This window comes from Syngnathus typhle, linkage group LG12, assembly GCF_033458585.1.
Source record: "Syngnathus typhle isolate RoL2023-S1 ecotype Sweden linkage group LG12, RoL_Styp_1.0, whole genome shotgun sequence".
NCBI lineage: Eukaryota > Metazoa > Chordata > Actinopteri > Syngnathiformes > Syngnathidae > Syngnathus > Syngnathus typhle.
In genome coordinates, this window is record NC_083749.1 from 7,558,548 (window position 1) to 7,583,789 (window position 25,242).

The 25,242-nt window shown below is 40.2% G+C and overlaps 1 protein-coding gene across 8 annotated transcripts in view; it reads right to left on the minus strand.

Annotated features, from left to right (window-relative positions):
• Nucleotides 1-25,242, minus strand: part of rgs3a (regulator of G protein signaling 3a) — an 83,175-nt gene that overhangs the window by 5,885 nt on the left and 52,048 nt on the right. For 6 of the 8 annotated variants that reach the window (XM_061293321.1, XM_061293320.1, XM_061293319.1 and 3 more), the window contains 2 exons: nucleotides 19,746-20,693; nucleotides 6,538-6,608 (listed from right to left, as the gene is read on the minus strand). In XM_061293321.1, coding sequence (XP_061149305.1) covers nucleotides 6,538-6,608; nucleotides 19,746-20,693 — 1,019 coding nt within the window. Of the gene's footprint in view, nucleotides 1-3,223; nucleotides 6,408-6,537; nucleotides 6,609-8,804; nucleotides 9,290-19,745; nucleotides 20,694-25,242 lie in introns of those variants that run through there. The other 2 variants (XM_061293322.1, XM_061293323.1) reach the window with 2 other exon arrangements.

Consider the following 25,242-nt stretch of genomic DNA (forward strand, 5'->3'; position numbering starts at 1 on the left):
CCATCTTGCCTTGAAAATATTGTTCTGACCCAACTAAAGTGGATTTCGTCGCTGGTGAGAACAAGCGGTTCAGAAAATTGATGGATGGATTATTAGGAGAAGCTGCGTTAAGGTGGTAAGGATGTGAGGATGATGTCATGATTTTTGTGCGAAGCGAGCATGCTTTTGTTCTGCCATCATGTGGCTGTCAACAAATATTGCACAATTTGATTTTAATTCCCCACCACTATCTCGGGCAAATCGGCGCCTAACAGGCCTAACAGTAAAGTCTGCATTTTTTATTGACTACCCCTTTTCATACCGAATCCATTATTGCTATTTAATGGAGGAGTTCACACAGTTGTGGGGACTTTGGGAATTCAGATAATTATAAGTGTGGCTAGTCAATGCTAGCCTCTGGAATGGCGATGACTGCTTTCGGTATTGAAAGCAGGGGCATGGTCTAAAATTGTTAAACAGTCGGATTTGTGTGTGTGTTAGAGAAGGGATTGAGTTAAGTAACTGTGATCATGTGTTTGACCTTGTGATGTTCTTGGATTGTTCTGGTCGCCAGAAAATTCTGCATCTCTACTCGATGGGATAATGAATTAAACTCTAAGAATTACAACTTTTGCAGGGCTAAACTAAAAAGGTGTCAATGATATAAAACCTATTTTAAACTGAATAGATTTGTCAAATTGGCATTTTCCTAATTGTTCTGTTGAAATGCAGTGATGACAAAAAAAAGTTCTGGAGCTAAAGAAACTTTTCAGGGCATACTTGCAATCATCCCTGTATTACAAAGACTGGAACAAGCAATGACGCATGTGATAATTAAACCTCAAATCAACACAGCTATTGAGCGCTTGTCTACTCTCAATACACTAATGGCCATTCCCCAAGTTCTCATTTTATCATAACCCCATTGCAATAAAGCGTTTGAGTTTTTCGTCATTGCTCCGGCTGAGTTTCCGAAAATAACCGCATTGTCGTCTGATTTCAAAACAACACCCCTGCAATTAGCTTAATCTGCTTTACAGTTGGAACATGACCTGTTTGCGATGATCACATTAGCACATCCTGACATTTCAACCCCCGCCGGCCTCCCTGATCGTATTTTCCAAACGTCCATTCATGTCGTGACACTGGACCGCCGGGTTTAGGGTCTGAGCGGGCTTTCACAATTATCTGATGGCTGGGGTCCGCTGTATTCCCTACTTGCTTGACTCACATTCGTTGCACTAATCGGCAGCGTGAAAAGTAGGCCGCACTCTCTGGGAGAGAGCATGCTGTCGATGATGCAGTAGGTCTTAAATGACAAACGTCGCAGTGCTTTTGTTTACGTGACACTGTCTTGAACTAAAACCTTAAAACTTTCCATCCTTTTGGGTATTTGTTTATATGACAACAGCAGATTTCAAAGCGGAATTTTTTACAAAACCACATAGTATCTGTATAAATGCTAAGAAACAATGGCTGTGGTTAGTTAAGGCATTTACTCCAACAAAGATGGCCTGACATTGATTTTATAGCAACTTATACACATCACTTAAAATTAGCTTGGAAGAAAATTTTTAGATTTCTAATGACCTCACTAGGTGAGAAACAAGATTAAGTATGTTTTGTTTTTTACCTCATATGTTTTGGCTATACTGATTCCAAAAGGACCGTTAAGAGATGAGAAGGAAAATGTTAAAAAGTCATGCAAACTGAGCTCACATTGAAGCAGTGATCAAAACAATAAATGGTAAATGAATTGCACGTATATATTCTTTATCTACACTGTATGGGGCCCAAAAGACTTTACACCTCACATTCACCCACATATTCATACACCAATGAGAAGCTGCGGCCATGCAAGGCACTACCAGGTCCACTGTGAGCAAATTAAGGTTCAGCAACTTGCTGAAGGTCAGCAGGGTCGAGGATCGAATTTACGTTATGGTTGGAAGACAACCACTCAACCACTGACCTTCAATTCTTTTATTTTTATATGTTGAACCGCTATGACATGACCGTGGAATATTATTTAAATGATTTCTTGGCAAATCATTCCTCTCTGGCCCCATCTTATGCTTCTAATGTCATTTTTAATTATTATTTCCTCACTTATCATGACTTAAACCAAGCAATCAGAGACTGTAGGGATGCACTGAGGGTGTCGCTATGAAGACAATTATAGTTTCTTGGCCAATTATTTAATTCCAGTTAGCAACTAAAGTTAAATTGAAGGATTTGAAAATCTCTCTACTTCATGTCAAGGGATATGAAGATGTCTAAGGCGCAGCTGCAACCTCAGGCACTAAAATAACTATTAAGTAACTATTTCCATCAGAGCGTGAGCTAAGTTTATCGCTTCTTGTATGTTTTGATGGATTGTGCATTCCAAAGAATACTACATCAAACCGGTAATTTTTGGCAATACTCCATCATGAACAAACAATGTTGGCCGCCTTGCACAGCACCAACTACTGGCCTGAAATGTGTATTGCAGCATCAAGCAAAACACTTTTCGAAAACACCAAAGCCAAAACTTTCCAGTTATTACTAGGTCGTTGTCATGTAAACATAGCTTTTATTTACAGAAGGCAAACGCGACACCGTACTCAAATCATGTTTGGGCCAGTGTGGTGGGTCAGTGACACTTTAATGATCATTGTTTGTCCTGTTCTTTGCAGACTCCTGCCAAAAGTAGCCAAGAGGCACAGCGGAGTGTAATGGAGGCATGAAAATCTAATCACGGCAGAAAGAAGGTCACTGCAATATTCCTAGAAGAACGGTGAAAAGGGGAATTGTCCTTAATTGTATCCCAAAATATCCCAACGCAGCCACGTGCTGCGCGCCTTTCCCTCGATTGACACCCAAAAGGACAAGCTCTATTTTCCGAGTCTCCTCGACACGCACATACTCACACAGACCATGTGCATGTTCTATTCTTAAAATCTAGGTTGCTATGATGATATTAATAAAAAAAAAAAGGTCTCTAGTTAGAAGTCAAAGTGGCTTCCTATATTAAATAGCTGGGAAGGCCTCACTGGGGAATTCTCCCTCTCCCTTGCTGAGACGGTCAAATGAGATCCACGGTGAGGTCCCATAGCTTCTTGTCAATCTTCAAATTCCTGCAGGATGCTAAAAAATGCACACAAACATCCTCATTCTTACCTTTCTAGGTACTTCTCAGAGAAATTGGTCAATCGTGTGAAACATGGGCTCAGATTTGTTTGGCTTGACAGCATGTAAGTCTTAAGGGTGCAGGCTTGTTTTGCAATCACTTTCTTCTCACCCCCCTGAAGGCGCCGGTGGGAGTCTTTATAGCGCCTGGAGTCAGAAAGAGGCGGAGCCTAACACCACCCATTGACCTCTGTGTGTTTAGAGTGGATAGATTCCTTCCACTAAGGCTGTATGTATAACATATACTGACAATGTATTTTTGGGGGTAAACTAATCACTGCGACTTTCAAAGTCGCTTCGGCAAATGCAAAGTACAGTATTATCATTGCTTTCCACTTGAAAGCGATTTACTTGAAAGATGCCTGATGGGAGCTTGAAAGATGCCTGATGGGAGCTTTGATCATCACGTTCTCTTGATTATTACTGAACAGATTAATATGAACAGATTATTATAATAACGTCTATGATGTGTCTTTTTCAAACTACCCTAATGATCAAGATTAAAGACACTTTTCAATCTTGTTTCTTTGGCAACTCCTACGAACGTTCAGTTTATTCTCATACTTTGTTGTTAGTTGTGAGAAAATGGAGCGTGTTAAATTCGCTTTGCTTAAGGGAGAACAACACCTGGCCTGAGTCAACACAAAAGAAGGGGGAGAGTGGTCTGGCGTTAGGTTTTGGCAGACATACTGGGGACGGTTTCAGGAAAACAGCTGCACTCTGATGCCCCCAAAAATGAAACGGTTTAAGAAAACAATGAGGGGAATAAGTACAGGAAATGAGGCAGAGGAAGTTGGTCAGACGGGCCTTTACAAACATTACCATATTCCTATAAAAGAATCGTCTCAAATTACAATATGAATAATGAAAACAAAACCAAACAGTTTCTTTCCATTCAATTTTGGGGAAGGGAAGCACAGGTGCTGAGCTTTTTTAGGGATATGCCATTTCACGTCACGATTACCCCGTCTGTGGCTTCACCTAATTCTGTTGACCATACATATGGATTTGCAAATTCAATTGTTGAACAGGTTTACAATTCAATTGTTTTCCAAGAGGTTTGGGAGAAAAATAAATCATCAAAGCACATCCAATACCAAATAGACTTCAGCTCAAGATTCAAATAAGTTTAAGCAGTATAGAAAATGGAAGACGGGTATGATCCAATTCCATTTTTAGCAGGTAAAAACAGTACATAAAATAAAGTTGTAATGAATGGTGATGTTGTACATGCTGAAATAAATCAAATCTTTAAATGAATAAATTGTCTGGTTGAATTTTGCAGGCAGTTATGCGTTCTGGGAGGCGGTTACTACAAATTAGTCGACTAACATTTCGAGTTCACATTGTACAGACAAAGAAAAAGAGCTTCATGTACTTCTCTGTTACCGGCGAGGATGACATTATCAAGATCAATGCTGCGTATCTCTTCATTAGCAAATGCGAGGCACGCGATTGATCAGCAAAGGCTGTTAAATAGGAACACAAGGAGGACAACAAAGACAACCATCAAGAAACCAACTGTATCCTCCGCCTTTATCTTAAAATACTCTGGATTAAGGAAAGATCAAAGTCCTTCAGAATAGAAGGCTTTACGTTGGAACTAATGGATGACAGCTCCCCACGGAGAGTCTAGGTTATTATCACCATCACTATGTAATGTAGTGTCACATGTAATTGGCATCTCAAAGACGTAGATGAAAAAGAGACGAGCCTCAGTACCCATCCACTTCTTGCTTCTATTTCTGAACACGTTGCATACTGCGGACATCTCGAGAATTTCATTTCCTCTAGGCTTTGAGTTTATAAGATATGTTTATTTATACCTCCAATATATAGTGCTTGTACTCTGGCTTTGTAGAAAATGGCTGATGGAGACAAGCAAAGCACTGTCCGAGTATGAGACGTAATTTATGATGTAATTAAAAACATGGGACACTTGAACTCAGTGACACAAACTCTCAAAATGCTATTAACAAGCATGTCAAAACAGCAGAAGAAACCGGCCCACTTGTACGTGGAATTTATTTACAGACTCACAAAACCAGAATCCAGTTTTCAATGGGACAAAAGAAATTGGGCTGTGACTTTAAAGCACAAGTTATAGTGCTCAGAGGGGAAATCAAATTTTAAAAAATAAAGGGTGCTAGATCAATCGTGAGTAAGGTGTCAAATGTATCAAGCAGTTGATTTTTTTAAATTACGTATATACACATATAATAATTTGACCAGTAATTATTTATTTTACAAAAATATTTGAATGTATTATTTACAATAAATCAATTGGCTATTTAATGAGCTGAGTGAATGAAAGGGTGGGGTCAGTCCCCACACAGTGCAAATTAAAAATGTCTCTGCTGTCTCTATATGTGCCCAGTGACTGACTGGCGACCAATCCTGGGAGTAGTTATGCTGTCATCTCTGCGTTCCATTCAAATCACAAAATGCATTAAGTACAACCCGCAAAAAAAGAACAAGTTCCACATCTTGAAGGTGATGACGGTGGTGTGGGTGGGAGTTGTGGAATCTTAATCACTTAATCTTCCTAAGCAAACACAGCTTGTGGACAAGAAGGAGAGAGCATGGCGCTACAAAGCTGCCACTCTGAGCAGATTTTATTGTCCTGCTCGAGTGTAAAAGTGCCTTGGTCTTGATGAAGTGGGGTGTGAAAAGGCTCATTCAACAGCTGATGAATCACTGAGGCGTCAACACACACATACGCATACACACACACACACGCACACGAACACAGTTACTGTTGAAAATGTGAGTCACACATATGGACAACACACACACACAGTCCTCACACATCATTTACCACTTAATTAAGTCCATGATGAGGAACCTTGTCCTTAAACATGCTTCTCTTCCTTCATTTTGTCAAAATACGTTTATTTGAAGAACGACCAATTTTGCCAATATGGAACCATCTGAGTGAGATGTTTATTTTAGAAATTAATATGAGAACACATACGATCCCACAGAGCTTGAAATAAAAGTGGAAAAACTGTTATGTGCATGCCAGGCCATTAGTTGGCGATGTCACTTTGTCAAGATTGCAGCGATAGGTTTCACTGCATGTTGAGCATGCACAGAAACTGTGAAATAAAATGAAGCTGATACAGATCTGAATAAAGGAATACATAAAGTTAAATAGTTGATAGGTAGTATCAAGATTTACATATCTGACAAATGTCACTCAGTGTCCCATTAATAATTGTTGACAACCATTTCAAGGTGCTGATCCTGACATTGCCCTTTAAAGACAAATGAAGGTATTTGCACAAATCTATCAAGGTCACAGCTATAACATACTTGCAAACTGAAACTGAATAAAAGAACATCAAAAGCATACATGCAACAACAAGAAACGACAGGATTACTTACAGGTTCTTGGACTTTTTCTTCTTGGTGCCGTCGGGGCCGACCTCGCAGCTGCAGGAGGATCCGGTGCTGAGCTGGGGGGAGAGGAAGGAGAGCACACACTGCATCATCCGAGAACCTCCGCACAGGAAGAATGAGGGCCCCGGTAAAGACAGCCTCGGTGCGCTCGGACCAATAACACGTTGTTGAGCTCAATGATCATTCCATCTATATGATCCCCGAGTGAATATCCCACAGTTGGAAAAAATGTCTACTCTTGGTATGGTTAGCGTGTTGCAGCTGGTGTTTGCAAACAGTGCAAGTCCAGACTGGGCCGATCTGTGTGTGAGAGTGGGCTGTTGATTCTGCTGCACCCCTCCCCTCCTGCTCCTGAGGTTTGAAGTGTTGTGCCAAGACCCAAGCAACATCCCCCCAACAGCAGCCCCACGCCATCCCTCCTGGTTTCACGTTACACTTCACACCGAGTCTGCATTTCGATTGGTTTGGAAGGGAAGGGGAAGTTGCTTCAGGGTGTGGAAGGGGTCACCCACCGCTAATCTGATGGTCTGAAACTGCCCCATTGTATGCGAGCATGGGGTGGGCCGGACATAATGAGCCATTGTATTACAGGAAGCTGAATGTGAGCCCCTGGCCACAGCTGGTGGACAACATCGTGTGTATTATTGTGTACCTCGCTTGCCAGGTTTCGGGAATCTCCCCTCTGTATGTTTTCGCCAATAATAATATCCGAAGTAGACCCCCTGCATGATCATATTGAGTCACTTGAGTTCAGTGGAAGATGACAGGACTCAAAGAATTTGACTGATGGGTGGTAGAATGGTTCACAAAGCGTTTCATTACTTTCATATGTTACAATATTGTAAATTCAAAGAATTTGACTGATGGCTGGTAGAATGGGTCACAAAGCAGATTTTCTCATCTCGTGCCAGTGTCAGGAAGGTTTGGAGGATTCCCTCCTAAACATATGACCACACATGCCTCACGGCTGTAGCTTGACTCCATGCTGACAACAGCTGTTTTTCTTCATTAGCAGGGAAGCTACTAACTTTTTACGGCCGCCTTTTAAGTCTATGAGCCCAGTGAAGGTCCCGCCGGAAAAAAAAAAATCTTTTCAAACACCCAAACGAGTTAAGATTACATTTGTGCTGTTTTTGTTTGATGCCCCTGTTATCAAATATTGACATCTTCTAAAACACCACTGACAAGGAAGCCAATGCCGAAAAAATCAAAGGTTTGCGCCTGTTATTAATTAAAAATATTATGTTGTAAAATCTTTATTCGGTAAGTAGTAGACACGACAGACTGTCGGAGCAAATGGAGGAGGGAGTGTTGACTGAAGCTCTAAAAACATTTTCAGACTCAAGTCACAGTTGAGTGTAAGAATGGATGTTGAAGGAGCCGTCTAAAAATAAGGGCAAGCATTGACACAGCATATTTTTAGTTTGCTACAATTGACTCTGAAATGCATTTCCAACAATTGGTTAAAATAAAGCAAATCAAATGGATCCTATTAATCACGAAATTATTCAAACATACATTCTAGTCAATATAAATGTGCTTTCAAACCATGTAAATGGAACTTTTGTTGCTTGATTCTTAATACTTAATTCATACCTGGGGCAGTATGATACAAATGCAGATAAACTGTACAACGGTGACAACGCCTCAGTAAGCTACAGCAATAGTTGTCGTTCTTCACAGAGGAAAAAAGTTATAAACCTGTGAGTATTGTTATATTGTCTGTCTACATGTGATGTTCCCCCATTTGTGTTCACGTATCCATTGCAGGTTTTATAATATTGTCATGTGGCATTGACAATATTTGCTACACAATCTGTGTTGTTTCCAATTACCGTATTTTCCGCCCTATAAGGCGCACCTAAAAACCTAAAATTTTCTCAAAAACCAACAGTGCGCCTTATAGTCCGGTGCGCCTTATATATGGACCAAATTCCTAAATTTAAACTGGCCCAAAGCATTGTGTCATGAAATCAATCATAAGTGGCCCGCTGAAGACTATGAATCATGAATCAAAAAGACTATGGATCATTATTTTATGATTATAAAGTAATTTGTTCCGTCTGAAGTTGAAATAAAAAAGATAAAATGGAGAATGATTTGATTTGGATTAAAAATCTGACATGATGCATTAATGGTGCGCCTTATAGTCCGGTGCGCCTTATATAAGGATAAAGTTTTAAAATGGGCCATTCATTGAAGGTGCGCCTTATAGTCCGGTGCGCCTTATAGGCCGGAAAATACGGTACATGTTAGCATTAGGGTCATTTTAAATTTACGTGTGATTTTTTTTTCCATACATTTTGTTTACTTTGACAGTAAATATCAAATAAAAGCGCATTTAAAGCTCGTTTTGCTTTAATTCTTCTTTATTTTAGTTGGATTTTACAATCTTTTGAAATCAGGGTAACATTTCTGTGGTGTCAACTCGTTTTTCTGATCCTCCAGCCTGACACAGTTTTACAGCATTTCATATGCATCCCCCAAGATAAGAAATAGCTAAATCATTTTATGAACTAGACAGCTTCGAATATGATATCAGAGAAACAAGGAACGGGGATCCGAACAGGGGGGGTTTGCAGTTGAGTCAGGTCAGCGCGTGTTCCACTGCCTGCGTGTGAAGACCCAAGGCTTTTTTGACACCGCACCGCTATGTTCCAGCTGGACGGGATCCAACGTGGATAAAAGCACACAGGATTCTGTTAGCGGTGATGTCCTCATTCTTGTGCTCTCATATCTAAATGCACACAATAATGTGTGTTATTATGTTGTCGTATTACATCATGAGATGAGCTCATCTTCAGGTTTACCTGACTGGCCTCCACCAGGGAAGTACTACTTTACATCACTGTCGGATGACAACCAGAAATGTCCAGTTACGAAAGTATGGGGTCATAGGTAATGATGCAAGTAAGAAATCAAATAGTCATTATTTTAAACCTTATTGTATATTTAGTAGCTGAAAGAACTTTTGTGTCAAAGCCAAAATTTGTGGTATATTTATGGTTTAAGCCACAGGTGTCAAACCCAAGGCCCGGGGGCCAGATACGGCCCGCCACATCATTTTATGTAGCCCGCGAAGACAAATTGTGCATCAAATTTGTGTCATTACTAGAATCGCAAATTGTCTTCACTTTTAATAATACCTTCTTTTTTTTAAATATTTGACCAGTTTTTACTCGTCTGATTTGAAAACAAGTTGTTTGTCAGTTTGTTTTGTAGCTTTTACTGTATAGAATATGAGGTGCTCATACGTACATTTATTTCGGTTGACAGTCCTAATGGCCAATCCGAAAGAAGCTATGAGTACAATGCGGTCCACAAAAAAATGAGTTTGACACCCCCGGTTTAAGCTATTGATATAGGCGATCATGAACATATTTTATCAACCTATGTTATCCATGGGAGTGTAAGCTGCCTATTACAATATAAAAAAAATAGAGGAGAAATAAACGAACAAAATATTTGTTTGTCCCAGTCTAGCGCCAGAACAAAACAAACCCACTGCATAAACACTGACCAGTGAAGCATATAAAAGTCCAAGTCTTTCCTAAAAATAGCCATTGTGTGTTTGTGTGCATACGTGCTGATTTTTACAGTCCGCTCACATGCTCGTTTAGAGAGCGTCACAAAACCCAGAACCTGCCAAAACGCACGCGGTGGCTTAAAGGGCCCCCCCCCCAAGGCACTCTGTGCAGATGTTGACACGCCGTTAGGTGTTGCGGAATAGCACTGCAGATAACAGCTTGATCACATGCATACGCACACCTGGCTGTGAAAGAGTGTGAAACGTGTCTATGTGGACAATTGCAAAGTGTGCACGTGTGAAGCCAAACACGTTTTGATCATTTGTTGGACACAATTGTGGGGTTAAAACGAGTGGTGCAATATATTATAGTCTTTGTAACTAATTAGGCATGATTAATCACTTTTTTAATGGAATAAAAGAGTTGACATCGACTTAACTCAAAGTGCTTTTGGTTTAGGCTTCCTACACAACTACATTAGTGGCTTTTTTTGCAATAATGGGAAATATGAAAATATGATGAAAAGGTTCAACCCAAGCTGGCTATATTTAAGTATTTAAAGGAATTTTTTGTCAACTCAAGCATTTAAAATACGGTCAAAACATACTTGTTTTACTTTGTAAATATATTGCAGAACAATGGAAACCTTGAAATACCTCAACTAAACAGTTTGATGCAAAATTGTACTAGTAAGGTCACATCTGTTTTTAAGCTTGATTTCTCCATCCATCAATTTCTAATTTTGTTCTCACTGAGATTCATAACCAACAAAATTCCGCCATGTATATGTCTTCTCTTCTTTCTGTCAGTTATTGAGGCAGACTAGCAGTGCTTTTATTAAAAATGTAACTGTTAAAGGTGAGCTCTGCTGGTGCTGCCTGTTTTGCATGAAGGTGATAGCGTAGCCTTGCAGCACATTGATGATAAGCTAAAGCCTCTTTTTCACGTTGAGCCTCCAAGCTGGCATGGGAAGTTATCGGATTTCCCAACAGTGAGCAGAGCGAGACTTTTAAAACTAGTGAGCATTACATTTTGTGTGAAAAGTAATTGTTAGGAGCATTAAAATGGTGACATCACACACAGCTAATTATTTGAATCGTTCAGATATACTTCAGACATGCCAATGTAAATATTAGGTGAGTTCTTGTGTTGCTGCAGCCTGTTTTTATATGCTGACTCCATCTCATGTAAGTGAACCAGCCTTATCATGCCCCCGATACTGCTGAACCGATGGCGAGTCCGGCTTTTGTTATCATGTAGACTGGGGGGCCCAGAGTGTGGGAAAATAAAAATCAAGCGCCCGTGATGGAAATAAAATAATTTAAACTTATGGACTCAGCAATTTAATCGCTGCAATACACTGAATGTCAACCACTAAGCATGAATTTCAATAATATGGTGGCAATGTGTAGACATTCTTACTCACAAACCTGTGCGCCTAAACAATCTAGGGCAAAGGTTAAGATGAAGGTCAATGAGGTTTTCAAACAAAACTGGTCCAAATTACATCTGGCACAACAAAAACTCAACATTCTTATACTGTTGCCTGCAACAACAAAGCCAATCAAAGAACAATATTTTAGCCGGCGCTCAGGGAAACATTCTTGACCCAGTCAAGCCAAAACAACGAGTCGAGACGTGAAGGAATGACTGTCCGTCTTGCCTTCAAACACGTCATCACACCTCCTCTTCCTTCCTCCTCATTCATTCCATTTACATTTGACCAAAAACGTTGGCGCCAAAGGACCCAAACAAATCATCTTGCTCCATATGTGTCAGAAGTATTACATTGTGTGGCATCACGACCTCGACTGGCGAAACACAATAAACTGCCTATCATGCTCATTCATTGAAGTTTATTAAACATTTGCTCGTTTCACAATAGTGTGAAACAATTTCTAAAGGGATTTAGTAGGAGAGTGGCAACACAGTCCTTTTTTTTTTTTTTTTAATACAACACCAAATTCATGTGTGAAATCATGCCATGCTCATTGAAAAGAATCCAACATTGCTTAAAATGCTTATATTTTTGTGGTTTCGTATATATCCTATTTTAGTCTATCAGTCTAATCGAAAGACCCTGCTGGGAAAAAGGTATTTAAAAAACGCGACCCCTGGTAAGTGCAACAATATTATTTTGCTCTTACGTGCTGAGGTTTAGAAACTTTATAGGGCCTTTATTGCATAACGCGTACACGGATCGTGAATCTGAACAAACAAATGAACGCAGTTAGAGTGTTTGGATGATCGTAGCGGCCTCGATTAGATCTTCCTGGTGGATCTTGGCTCAAGGTATAGTAACGTTCTCTCTCTGTGAGGCCTTAACGACTTAGAAAATACAAACTAAAAGTCATTGTGTAAACAAGAAGACCCATCACCAGAAGAATCATCAATCGAAAATACCAACCGCCACCTCAAATGTTTTCAGGCTTGAGAGAGAGCACTCCCGGTGTGTTTGATTACATAATCGCCTTTCGTTGTCTTTGCCACAGGAAATATTTGTGCAACCATTCCAAATAAAAGCAGAATTAGGGATAAAATAAACCCTTGAGTCCTGGCGAGTATACGGACACACAAACACACACAGTCAGGGGCAAAGCCATGACATTCATTGATTAATATTTGAGAATAAATCTGGTGACGGGATGCTGACTCATTCCATCATCAAGCCACATAACGAAGACACGAACAAAAGGTGCATTGTCTGCAAATTTCTCACTGTGTATGTGGATGTGTGTCTCCGGTTATTCAGGCCAGTCAGGAGATGGCTGCTTCCTGCGTGTCACAGGATGTAAGACATTTGTGCGTCACTTTTCCCAGCTCCTCAAACAAGTGATCAGGTTACCCGGCCCAGTCCCGGAACTGACTGATGCCATCCCGTAAAGTATTCCCGGCGTCTTTGAGGATTTACGCTGACCTCTCTGAGAAATTTTATGAAATGCCAGTGTTGTCATGCTGCCATTCCATTAATCCGACCATAAAACCGATTGCCATCAGTAGATTGGGTCGAGGTCTGAAGTTCAGATCTTGGTTCATGTTCTTTAAATGCTTGCATGGGTTTCTATCAGATACTCCGGCTTCCTCATATCACAGCTAATGACCCGCTAATGACCTCAGCTTACAAACTGATTGGGTTAGCATACATAGAGAAAATAGAAGGCGTATAAAAAATGTACTACGTTGCATTACGCCGCCATCTAACATAAATGAAGGGTCAAGAATGTTGTACGGATGCTTTTAGCTACTTCTAAACAAATACTCAACACAAACAAGGTGCTGGAATCTAGGAAAAGCTGACGTTTCTGGGAAAAGGAGCCTGGATCAGATGTAGGGCATTAAACGGGGAATGTTGTGAACTGCAGACGCCGCGCCACTAATGCACCTGCTCATGTAAAGGTTGAGCTTTCACTGGGTGTAAACAACACGTACCAGTCACGGAACTTCTGAGTGTTTAGTGTCAGTTTAGAAGTGGATTTACAAGTCGTGTGAAATCTCTTGTATACGTACTGTAAAATTCTGAGAATAATAATCATAAAAATAATAGTGAAAATTTGGAAGGGGAAAGAAGATCCCAAATCAATGGCTTTATATATTGGCTTTATAAGAAACAAACATTTTTCTTATTGTTTAGATGTTAATACTTCCTGACAAAAACCAAGACTTCTGTTTGGAAGCTTTTCTACAAATAGTTTTTCTATACAATTTGAGACTGAATTGCGACATATGAATGATATCGGGCCAATTATCTCCATACTGATTGTGAGTTTGACCGATGCTGCGTGAAAACATTCATAAACCGAGCATCATTTGTTCCTGTTATCTCTCTGTCTGGATTCTTTGTGTTGCTGAATGGCGACACAGAAAATCCAATAAGAGATGGAATAAGAATTAGAATCTTTATTGTTGCAGTGTTTGATCTAAGGGCAGCCGTGGTTGGGTCAGTGATGTAATATTTCTTCTTTCACTTGTGTCTCCACGTGCAATGACGCCCTAACTAGTTTATTGTCGACAACGCTACTGACTGACCCATGCGAACGTCATGGCAACCACAGCGTTGTATTCAAAAGCACTCAAACGCGCATGACGCAGCAATGAGCGCAACTGCCGTCTGGATTGTCTCTGGCAGAAGGTAAACATCATCAAGAAAAACCTTCGTTGTAGCAGAGACTGCAAAAGTGTCAGGCTAGTAAACAGCAACATATCAAGCTCTTACCGCTTAGCTAAGGTTTAATGTGAGCTTTGTTTAACTTAAGTCTGATTAAATGACATGTGGAAGTTTTGTTGTTAAAAACAACGGGGTTGCCATTCAAGTGAATGAAATGTCAGGCATTAGGATCCGACACTTGGAGAATCGCATGTCACTTAGTTTCTGCTTAACTTTTGTACATTTTTTAAAGCTGACAGAATTCCTGGTTTGCATCATTAACTCATATCAAGTTACCGTTTGTACGATTTTGGATCAATTTCTTGTTTTTGAGATTATTCCTGAATTGAAACTGTAAGAGTTCCAACAAAGTGCTTCTTTTTGTGTTTGCATTTTCCAAATAACTTTAAAAAAGGACTCTGGTGTGCTTTAGTTAAAATGACAAAAGTATACAAAAATTACAGCACACTTAACAACCATTTACTGGTTACAATGACTTTGTTTGGGGGGGGGGGGGGGGGGTCAGTTTGGTGATTGTCTCTTGTAATCAGTTCCATTAAAAATGAAAGAAAACATGAAAAATATGAATTCTACTTGTCTGGTTTCCAAAGACATCCAAAATTAGAAAGGGAGAGCACACTTAAGATGTTTACTGGACAAAAGACAGTTGGTGGTTGAATTTATTGCAAGCAGTGAAGTTAAACACCATAAATGGCCAAGCTGTGCAATTGAGTTTATTCCAGTTTTTGCCAATAGACCCGGCTCACAGGACACTATGTTGACTGTTCGCAGAGTTTGTTCGTGTCCGTAAATATTTACCTGTTCACATTTAGTATTTTTGCACTGCCCGACATTGATTTGAACTTTTGTCCAGTGTCAGCCTTCTAAGTAAACAACACGTGACTCTTGTGATTCAATTGATCATCTGATTGTTCCAAAACGTGCCGGGAGTAATAAGTACAGCAACTCGTAGTTTTTTTTTTCTTTCCCTTCTAGCCCAAACAACATTAACACTCATCTTCAGCAGGCTATTTCAACAGTTTCCATAAACTTCCAATGAAATGATGGTGGAAGTCTATTTTCATCTACCATCACATGCACCAAAATGATGTTCAGAGCTAAACCGTGCGGCACATTTGTCTTCATAGAGCAGAGCTGCAGTACTTTACCCAAAAAGGACACTTTTGTTCAAAATAGTTTCCAGTAATTCCTCATTGCAAGTTGATTATCTAGAATGCAGCTTTGGGAATACATGCATGCAGATGTGTTCAGATTTCTGAACTCGTTTGCAAAAGTGTGTGTGTCGTGTGAGTATTTTATTTTTTTTAAGACACAAGCAAAACAGTTAGAGTTAGAAAGTTAGAGTTAGAGTAGTGCAAATTTGAGTTAAATGTCTTGGATGGCTATTGCGGATGCACATTATTATCATTTATGGTTATTAGTAATACTTATTATTGTCAGTAATAGTAGTGTCAGTTCTAGTGTAGTGGCTGTGGTAGTAGTAGTATTACAGTAGTTTTGGTTAAGTGAATTATTTTAAAATTAAGTTCTCAAAAGATTCAAATAAACTCTTGGCACTGTCTGTATTTATATAAAAAAAACTATAATAACTCATTGAAATGTTTCACCTTGTTCTGAGGCCTCAGGACTTGGAGTAACTGGAGGTTCAGTAATTTGCTTAAGGACACTTAGACACTGTCATGGTCATGGTCAAGGGTTGAAGCCACAACCTTCAGATTGGGAGACGACAACTCGACCACCTGAGATGTGCCGCGCTGGTGGGCTGAATCGTTGTGTGATGATGTACTTATCACAAAACACTAAATACAATCCAAAGATTGCAATAAGCATCATGAAGTATTCTTAAGCAATTCCCCACTTGCTGCTGATGCTGTGTCATCAATAGTGTTAAGGCGCTTTGACAAGAAAATGCTAATAAAAAAATGACAGTTTTACTCGTATTCATTAATTTTGAGCTACTGCATTAAACTTATAGACATTATTGCAATCAGTTTCTTCAAACAATCTCAATTGAACTAATTTAACAAGTTATTTAGTAACTCCTTCAAATAAAATTCATGTACAATGTTTGCAATAAATGTTCCTAGACACAATTTGCAGACAGGAAAAATCATACGTACTTTTGACTCTAATATTTGGACAAAATGAGAGATGGGTAATACGTAGTCACCCTGAAAATGCACGCAGGAAGTGTTATTGCAGTATTTACATCTATTTAGTACCACTCATCCTGTGTCATGCCCACGCTGTACGTAAAACAAACGTAACTTACAGTATGCCCACTTGATGTTCCACCCACCTGTCTGGACCCTTGACACCACGCGAGAGAATGTAAGTCACCCTTAACAACCTCAAAGAGTTTCCACCGTGCGTCTGTCATGATGTACGGTGTTTACATGTATTTCAAACAAACATTTTACAGCCCATAAACAAAATGTTTACAGGCCATGTTAAGACGTCTCTAGCGTAAGGTCTCTGTGAATGCGGCGTCTTTATAAACAGGAGAGAAAATATGTGTTTTTGTAGTTAGGCCGTATGAAGGCTTGTGATGTCACTGAAAATGTGTGCTACTGCTACAAATACTAAGAAAACCAGTGCACTTCTGCTTCTCCTGTCAAAGATTGTAAAGAGAAAGTGCCGAGAGGAAAAATACAAGGGAACAGAGATGACACTTGAAAAGCGAGACATAAATCAAAGCCAAAGCCAAATTTGCGGCCTCTGTTGATCTAATAATGGCAAACAGTTTATAAAACTTGGTGAGCCAATGGCCCTTTAGCGTTCAGTGCAGCAACGCATTCTTACAATATAATTAGGAAAGTATAATATAGGTTAACCACGCTATTTTTTTAAAAGTAATTTTTCAAATGTATGTAATTCCAATAAAAGAACTATTCGGAGTCCTTCCTCAACAGACTTTTAAAGCTCTTGTTTGGAAATTCCAATATTTGACCACAGACAAAAAAGGTAAAATTACATAATATCACAGATCTAGTAGTATGGATAAATCAATACCTAAAAGTACTTTAATATTTACTCAAATGTAATCATTGCTTCAATAATACTTTAATCACTGTGTTTTTAATCATCCCATTATTTTATCAGTTATCAGAATTGCAAAGTTGAGTCTTTTATTAGAATGAATCTATCTTGGTTTAATTATAAATCAAGCACATAAACAAAGTTGATCATCATTTAATGCATGCCATAGTGTTATATTTGCATGCAAACTGCATACGAGTATGGAAACTTTATACCCCTTTTAAGTACTGTTATTGTTCAAGCAAAATGAAAACATTAAGCTCCATGGCTAGCTGCCTGCAGGTTGCCATGCATGCATACACACATATTTACTATCTGCCACAAGCTGTGTATGTGTGAGGGTGACAGATGACATTAAATAGTGGAAACACACTCCTCATATGAGCTGTGCCCATGACGCCAACTGGGGTGGTCCAGTTGGCCTTGACTCGGGCAGGACCAATCGTCAAGGGCCTTGCGGGAGAAACTGCCGCTTGCTCACATGCACACTCACACGTATACAATCTCAATGCCATTTAAGGCTGTCGAATGTGCTGACAACCCAGCTTCAAAGTGCCCAGATAAGGAGGAGTCCCCGCATGTGACTAATCCAAAGTGATGGGAGTGTCCACCACATGATGAGCTATTTTCTTGTCATATATAAGCATTCAATTGAATACACTCATCATATAGAGATAACGGGCTCGTAACAAAAATTAAGGACGTTGCAAAGACATACTAACAGAATAAAAACACAAAAGCCACAATGTTTAACATCTCAAATGGGTTTCTGACAAAAGAGGATGTGATGCATGCTGCCCTCTCTTGGACAAGTAGGGATATTGCTCTTGTGCTGCAGTATCTGCAGCAAGGAAATGCAGACCACTTGGTCAAAGAGGGAGCCCTATTAATATTATTAAATATATGAAATATTAAAGTCATAATTACAGAAAATATTTGACTAAAAAATCACTTCTACACCAAAATGAAAAAGACTACATATGTGACGATTACATACACCCCTGTTGATTAAATTAAATTTGCTGTCTCGAGTGTCATACAGCATAAATTTCCATTAAATTTCCATAGATTTCCATATGCTGTTAACTATGAGTTGAAGTATATTTTAACGGTTTGAATGGGCACAAGACATGGGCATTACACCTAAATTTTGTAATACCGTTTTGTGTTTTGACGTGTTATACATTAAAATAAAGTGCCGGTTTGTATTTCCTTTATGCACTTGCGCACTGTTAACACTAGATGTCACTCTTTTATTGAATCGAGAGACGTTCACATGGCGCAGAAACAGCATCAAGTTCAAGTAACATTGGAAATGCTTACCTCTGACATTTTATGTCAAAATTGAGCATTGCATGTTGGATATTTTCAGATTATACTAGGGTACCTAATAAAGTGGCAATATCTCACATTGTTTTGTGTGCACGTTAGGGAAGGTTTGGATTTAAGGTTAGACTGAGGTCATGACTGTCTGTGCTTCAGCAGCAACGGGTTCAGGAAGGCATTAGATCAATGACGCATCCCTGCAACTGTCGGAGCACCAGGAGTGTGTGTGTTTGTGGGTGTGTCTGTGTGTCTGTAAAGGTGCATTTGATCAGCAAGGCAATGCAACTGCAGCAAGACAAGAATGTGTGATTTGTTTCGGAAGGCTGCCATTTCTGTGTGTGCACCTTAGATGAAACTAGTGACTGCTTGGTGCGTCAAATGTCAAGAGCTGAGACTCACGATTGGATCTTGTAAATATGTATTCCCAAAGCTAAATGAAACAAGGTTGCGTGTGTAATATCTGTGTGTGTGTGTTTGATTAGGATATACATGTGCACACTTTTGATTAAACTCGTTTCTGCTTGGTGTCAGGATGTCAGGAGCTTAGGAGTGTTAATATGCATCATCACAGCTATCGTAAAATGAGATTCAGAGATGCGTGTGTTTCAGTTTGTGTGTTTGTGAGAGTGTGTATGCATTCACCTATATTCCAGTATGTGTGTGTGTGTGTGTGTGTGTGGACTATGACTTAAAATGCTTGGTGCTTCAAATGTGAAGGGCTCAGGAATGTGTTACGTCAGTGAGGCCTCCCCACAACTATAGGTAAACAAGGATGTTTGTGTTTTATTTTGTACGTGTGTATATTAGGTTAAATCCATAATTGTTTGGTCCTTCAGATCTGAAGGCCTCAGGAATGTGTTTTGTCAATAAGCACCCCCACGACTATAAAAATAAAAGAATGTGTGTATGTTTAGTTTATGAGTGTACACACATCTTGTTCATGAGATTAAACGTGGATTTTGGCCCTGTCTTGGAGGACTGGTGCCTGTGCGCTCTGTGTAGAAACGTGCAGAGCTTCATTTTTGTTACAGCGCAAATCTAGTCTACCGTGTTGAGCCTATTGGCTACTAAAAAACAAGAATGAGGGTGTGCAGTCGAGGAGAAGCTCAAACAATCCAAAAAGTGGATATGCTTACCTTCCTTCCTGAGAAGAGCATGCACAGCTGATGCATGGAGCCTCCGTTCTTGGTCAGCTCTTTCTTCAGAGTCTTGGGTGATGGCAGTGTCCATCCGCCTTTGTGGTGCCCGCCGCCCGTCTCCAGGCAGTTGATGGCGTTGTCGGAGGTGAAGCAGGGTGTGCGCGGGTCCTGCAGCAGGCTGCCCTCACTGTGGGTCCGCCGGCGCAGCGAGTTCTGCACGCTGAGGCCCCCGCCGCCGTGCTTCTCGCAGGTGGCGCCCTCTACCATGGAGCGCCGCTTGCTGTCGCTGCGCTGCAAGTAGGCGTCGTCGCTGTCGTCCTCTGAGTCATCATCATCATCGTCTTCATCTTCCTCCTCCTCTTCCTCATCGTATTCTTCTTCATCGGTGTTGGCCGAGGAGAGGGCATCGGCGCTGAAGGAGCGGTCTAGGCGCAGCTCAGGGATGACGAATGAAGATGAGGAGGACGAAGGAGGGGCGTTTGTGTCGGGCAGCTCGTACACGTTGTCCTCGTTGGACACCAGCAGGTGGAGGTGAACTTCTTCCTCTTGCTCTACCAGCTCTTCCAACTCGCTCTTCCTGCTCGCACCCTCCTCTTCCTCATACTCTCCCTCTCTCTCATTGCCCTCTCTCCAGATCTCCATTTCGTGTCCATCCATGCTCTTCCAGTCCTCGCCCTCGGTTGAAGGCGGAGGAGTGGGCGGCACTCTGTGGCGTTCCTCTGACCCGCCTAGGCTACCGAGGGGCAGGTAGACCTCATTCAGAGGGCTGAGGAGCTCCGAGGGGTGAGAGCTGCTCAGCGTCAAGGGTTCGGAGGGGCTGGACGGATACAGGCTGCTCTCCTCCCCCTCAGAAGTGCGGGGCGGTAGGTGGAGGCACACGCCCCCTCGATCCACCCCGACTCCGCCCAGCTCACAAGAGGGCGCGTCCATCTTTGGTTCCAACATCTGCACAGACACACGAGACACTCGCATAAGAATTCATATGCGCCACATTCACAAATATGCACATTAAATTGACAAGTGTAATTCGGCTGCTTGGTGATGAAGTGCTGCTAGCATGGGTAAAAATACAGTACAACTGTAAAAAAAAAAAAAAGGGGACGCAAATACACAAAATTTGCATTCCTACATTTTAATGTAAATACCCTCAAATTAAAGTCTGCAGTTAAAGCAAATTTAAAATGAACTGTGTCGTCTCAGCTTTTGTGGACCTAAAATAGCCATCCTTGCGTGCATTTTAAATATCCACAAAATCACATTTTGTCTTCTTTTGTGGATGATTCATAAGCAATATAAAAAAAATTTTAAAAAGCAAATGACTCACATTATAGCTGAACATCATGACGTATCTTAAAAGTAGAGTTCTCAATAAAAGAGAAGCCTCTTGTAAAGTTATGACAGCAATAAATGGTCAAAGTCAGACATCATCCATCTTTCTCTGTGTTGGCTAGAGTGAAGCTGTAAATCAACACACCCTCAGCCAAACCGTGCAAAACACAAGCACGATCAATCCTTCCAGCCATATTCACAAAGTGAGCCTTTAACCTCTCCCAGACCACAGAGCTGTCAGTCGTTGCATTTGAGTGAGCCAACAAGACCCACATGGACCAACACGACTGAATATGACACGTTTCTAATAAAAATGAATATTTAACAGTGTTGACACTGTTGTTGTGCAAGGGAAAAAAAATAAATGCTGATGCAACGACACCACATGGTGACTCCAATTTCTAAGTACCCCCGACTCATTATCGCTCCAGGAAATTAGATGGCAAACGAGGCATTTTTCTTTTGTGAACGCTTAAGGCGTTATTGCTCACTTGCTCGTAAAGTGCGAGGTGATTAGAATAAAGCAGTGGAAGATGATTGTAAAACTCAGAAGGTCTTCAAATCATGTGCATGACCAATAAAATAAGCATGAAAAGTGCTGTGCATCAATAGTCACGAGTTCAAACGTTATTTGAAGTGATTTGAGACAGAATATCCAGCGTGACTTGACAGCACATTGGCTGTTGTCCACGGGGCAGCAGCAACTACTTCAGTCAGCATAACGTTAAAGGTATTAAAGACCAGTAGGAAAAAAAAAAAAAAAAAAAACTTGCAAAGCAAAAATGCAGAATTAAAAGATTTCTTGGGCAGCTTTAAAATGGAAATATTGAAAAACTACTTTTTTTAATGACTCGCAACCAAATAGGTCGCTGGGGTCATTTTTTTTTTTTTTTATCTGCTTTGTTGGGAACGACTGAGCTATAATAGAGCTCAGAAAAATTGTTTACAAGAGTCCATATTTTAATTCAGACTTGATGTCTTATATGGAGGGAATAAAAAGAAGCGTCGCGGTATTAAATCGACAACAAATCGATTATCAAATTAATCGCCTTGGATTTGAATCATCCAGTAATGAGATGTTTATAAGTAAAGATTGTCCAAATCTTTTCAGGTCTCAAAATGAATAATTCAGATTTATTTAATTCTTCATGAAAGCAGACCGATTTATCTTTCATCAAAATAAGATTTACTTTTACAGCCCTAGCGAGGAATGTTTGGTGCAATTGCATTTTATTGCACTTTTTATATAAAATAAAAAAAGTTTGCATTGTAATACAATTTTGCAATCTTTGAAGGTAAAATTTGCGAATGCCTTTGAAAGGCCACCTGAGACAAATACATTACAGGCAAATACAGCTCCATCACCGTCCATTAAGAAGACACACTTGTTATTTACTGGACTCATGAGTCCATGTACGAATGAATAAGTCTTGCACTGGGTCGAGCGAATCAATTCTCTCTTCTCGGAGCCTCGTGAAGGGGATTCATTGTGGCGATCAGGCTGACCCCTGATGACGCAGCGCGGTCACAAGATGCTCGGCTCTAATTGCGAAGAAGGGCTTTCTCTCATGGGACTGTACAGACTGCTTAACACGGCTCCAATGAGTTTCCCCCAAGTCTGGGACACATTTAAATTTCTTTCCTTTACCCTGCCTGCAGTGATTAACTTCATAGAGCATATTAAATTACACTACAAGTATCCATGGGATCACCTACTATGTTTTAAAAGCTTTTTAGTGTATTTCAAGGGTCAATTTCCCCTTTAGTAGAAGCTATCTTATGTAAGCAAAGCATGGCATCAAAGTTTGATGATCATTTTGAGAATTTGCCCTGAAAAAAAGGAATAATCAAATAACTCACTGAGTTTAGGAACCTATAATGCATATAATTTGACATTTAACAACATTAACGCTGTATTTAGATACAACTGAAACAATATCCAACCATTTCCAGGGCTACTTTATGTCTTCTGGCTGTTGTCCCTTTTTACGTTGAATCTTTTTATTCTTTTGACCTCACAAGTTTACATGACATCTTTATTTATTACAAGTTCAGCCCCGTGTTCTCGCTAATGTTTGCACAGCACTGCGGTCAGCCCAGGTTGTTTTCATACAAGCTCATGTAAATCAATTTGATTCGATGTTGCGTCCTGCCAGCAGACCGCATAAATAAAACAACACCCGATCGCCACGATCATGCCCTAAAATGTTCACTTATTCTCGTGACAGCGCCTGTGATTTACCAGGTAGGAAGGAATGTTTGAATTTAGAAGCAATGTCCAAGTAGTAATGTGAATACTAACTGTGTAGAAGTCAGTTTAAAGGAAAGAAAATCCCAAATGAGTCTGAGTGTGTCTGCTTGGGAGGTAATGTCATTACTTTAATTAATAGAAATCAAATGATTGTGTGCATGGCCAGGGTGCTTTTTTACTGCGACTCACAAAAAAGAAGACTAAGCAGATCTTATTCCTGTTTCCTGTTCCGCCTCAAGGTGATCGAGATCTTTCTTCCTCCTCAGCCCGCTACTTAAAGCCCCCTTGTGAGCACACTTAAAGGCTCAATAGTGATGCATGGGGATGTATATTAACAATGAAGTGCACTCGCAGAAAAGAACAAAAGGTTACTCCAGGGGAATTCAAGCAAGGCAAACGTTCCAGACCACTCATGCTACTTTTTATTTTTTGCTTAGTTGAAATTATGCACAACGAATGTAACATAAAAAAAAAATCCCAAAATGTATTTTTTATTTGTACCGATGCAAATAAGTAAACTGTGACCTGTTTTGTATAAAAGCGGGAAGCAATATAACAAAGTGGTCAATGTGATATTTAGATGTTCCACCTCCTGACCTTCACCTTTTGGCATGCCCTCACTAAAGAGCCTGGGACTGTTGAAGTTATGGTTGGAGACACAATGGAGCCACCTGTCAGAAACATTTGGTCCCTCGCAACACTGGATGATTGTAACTCACGCAAGCTCATGTGAGTGCTTCTATTTTTAAATAGAAATTTTAATTCATATTCAGATCTTCATTTGTTTTTCATCCATATTGGGGAATTTTCCGTAACATGGCAAAAGGCTGATATTTTGTTTTGTATTTTTGTGGCAAAATAATACAGTACTTATATAAGTGCGACAATGGATGGTTACTATCGTCAACTAAAATAAATTCCACAGTGGAGGGCAGCTGGTAATCGTGTGTTGGGCGCCACACGTTCATATGTGCAATTTTAGCTAAAAGTTCTTTTTTACCTGAAAGCTGTTTAGTGCATTATTTTTTTTTTAAGGGCAGACATTTTCAAATAAGAAAGATGAATATTAATAGGGAAGCAATACTAAAGAAGCTATGCTAACTGATATTGTTGAGCTTTGTTCGGACATTTTTAGGGATTAACCGCAAGACAATCTGAACGGTATTCTTGACGACGACGGAAGAGCTCAATGAGACGCTTATAAAACTTAGAGGGGTTGCACTTTTATGTTGATGGACTATTAAGAGGATGAAGGTCCTCCAACAAACTAAAACACTCGAGGTAATGATCCGATGCTGCGCCTTCGGAAAATAATCTTGAAACACGGGTCAGACTGAGTCCATTAGGGAATGAACGGTGATCATAACATCTCCTAAAGAAGAGTTACTCTTTCCCAGGGTGCAATAGATCACTTGATTAGATCTGGATTCTTAAGAATATAGTCATGTGTAATGTCAGCAAATCTCATGAGACTTCAATTCTGTGAGGATCAAAACAAGTAACTCCATCTATCCCCGATTATCTGGAGCCCATCCCAGCAATATACGGATGATGGGCGAGGTACAAACACAACTTGGCGCCAAAAAATCACAAACAGATTCAAACCCACGATCTCTGTACTGTAAGGCAGACGTGATAACCAGTTGAGCACCGGGCCACAATATTATGATATTACGTATATATGTATTGATATTCTTAGCATTTGGTCCATGCTGCCTTATGAGTGGGTGTTGTCAATATTGAATATTCCTTTTGATTTTCTGAAGGTCAAAGAACTTGTAACAAAAATAGAACCGTAGGGTCTCCTTCACAGACACACACACACACACGGACATGTGACGTCACGTGTGTGACCTCTGTCCTAGTTACCATGACAATGAGAGACCTATCCCAGGGGAGCAGCTGTGCTCTACT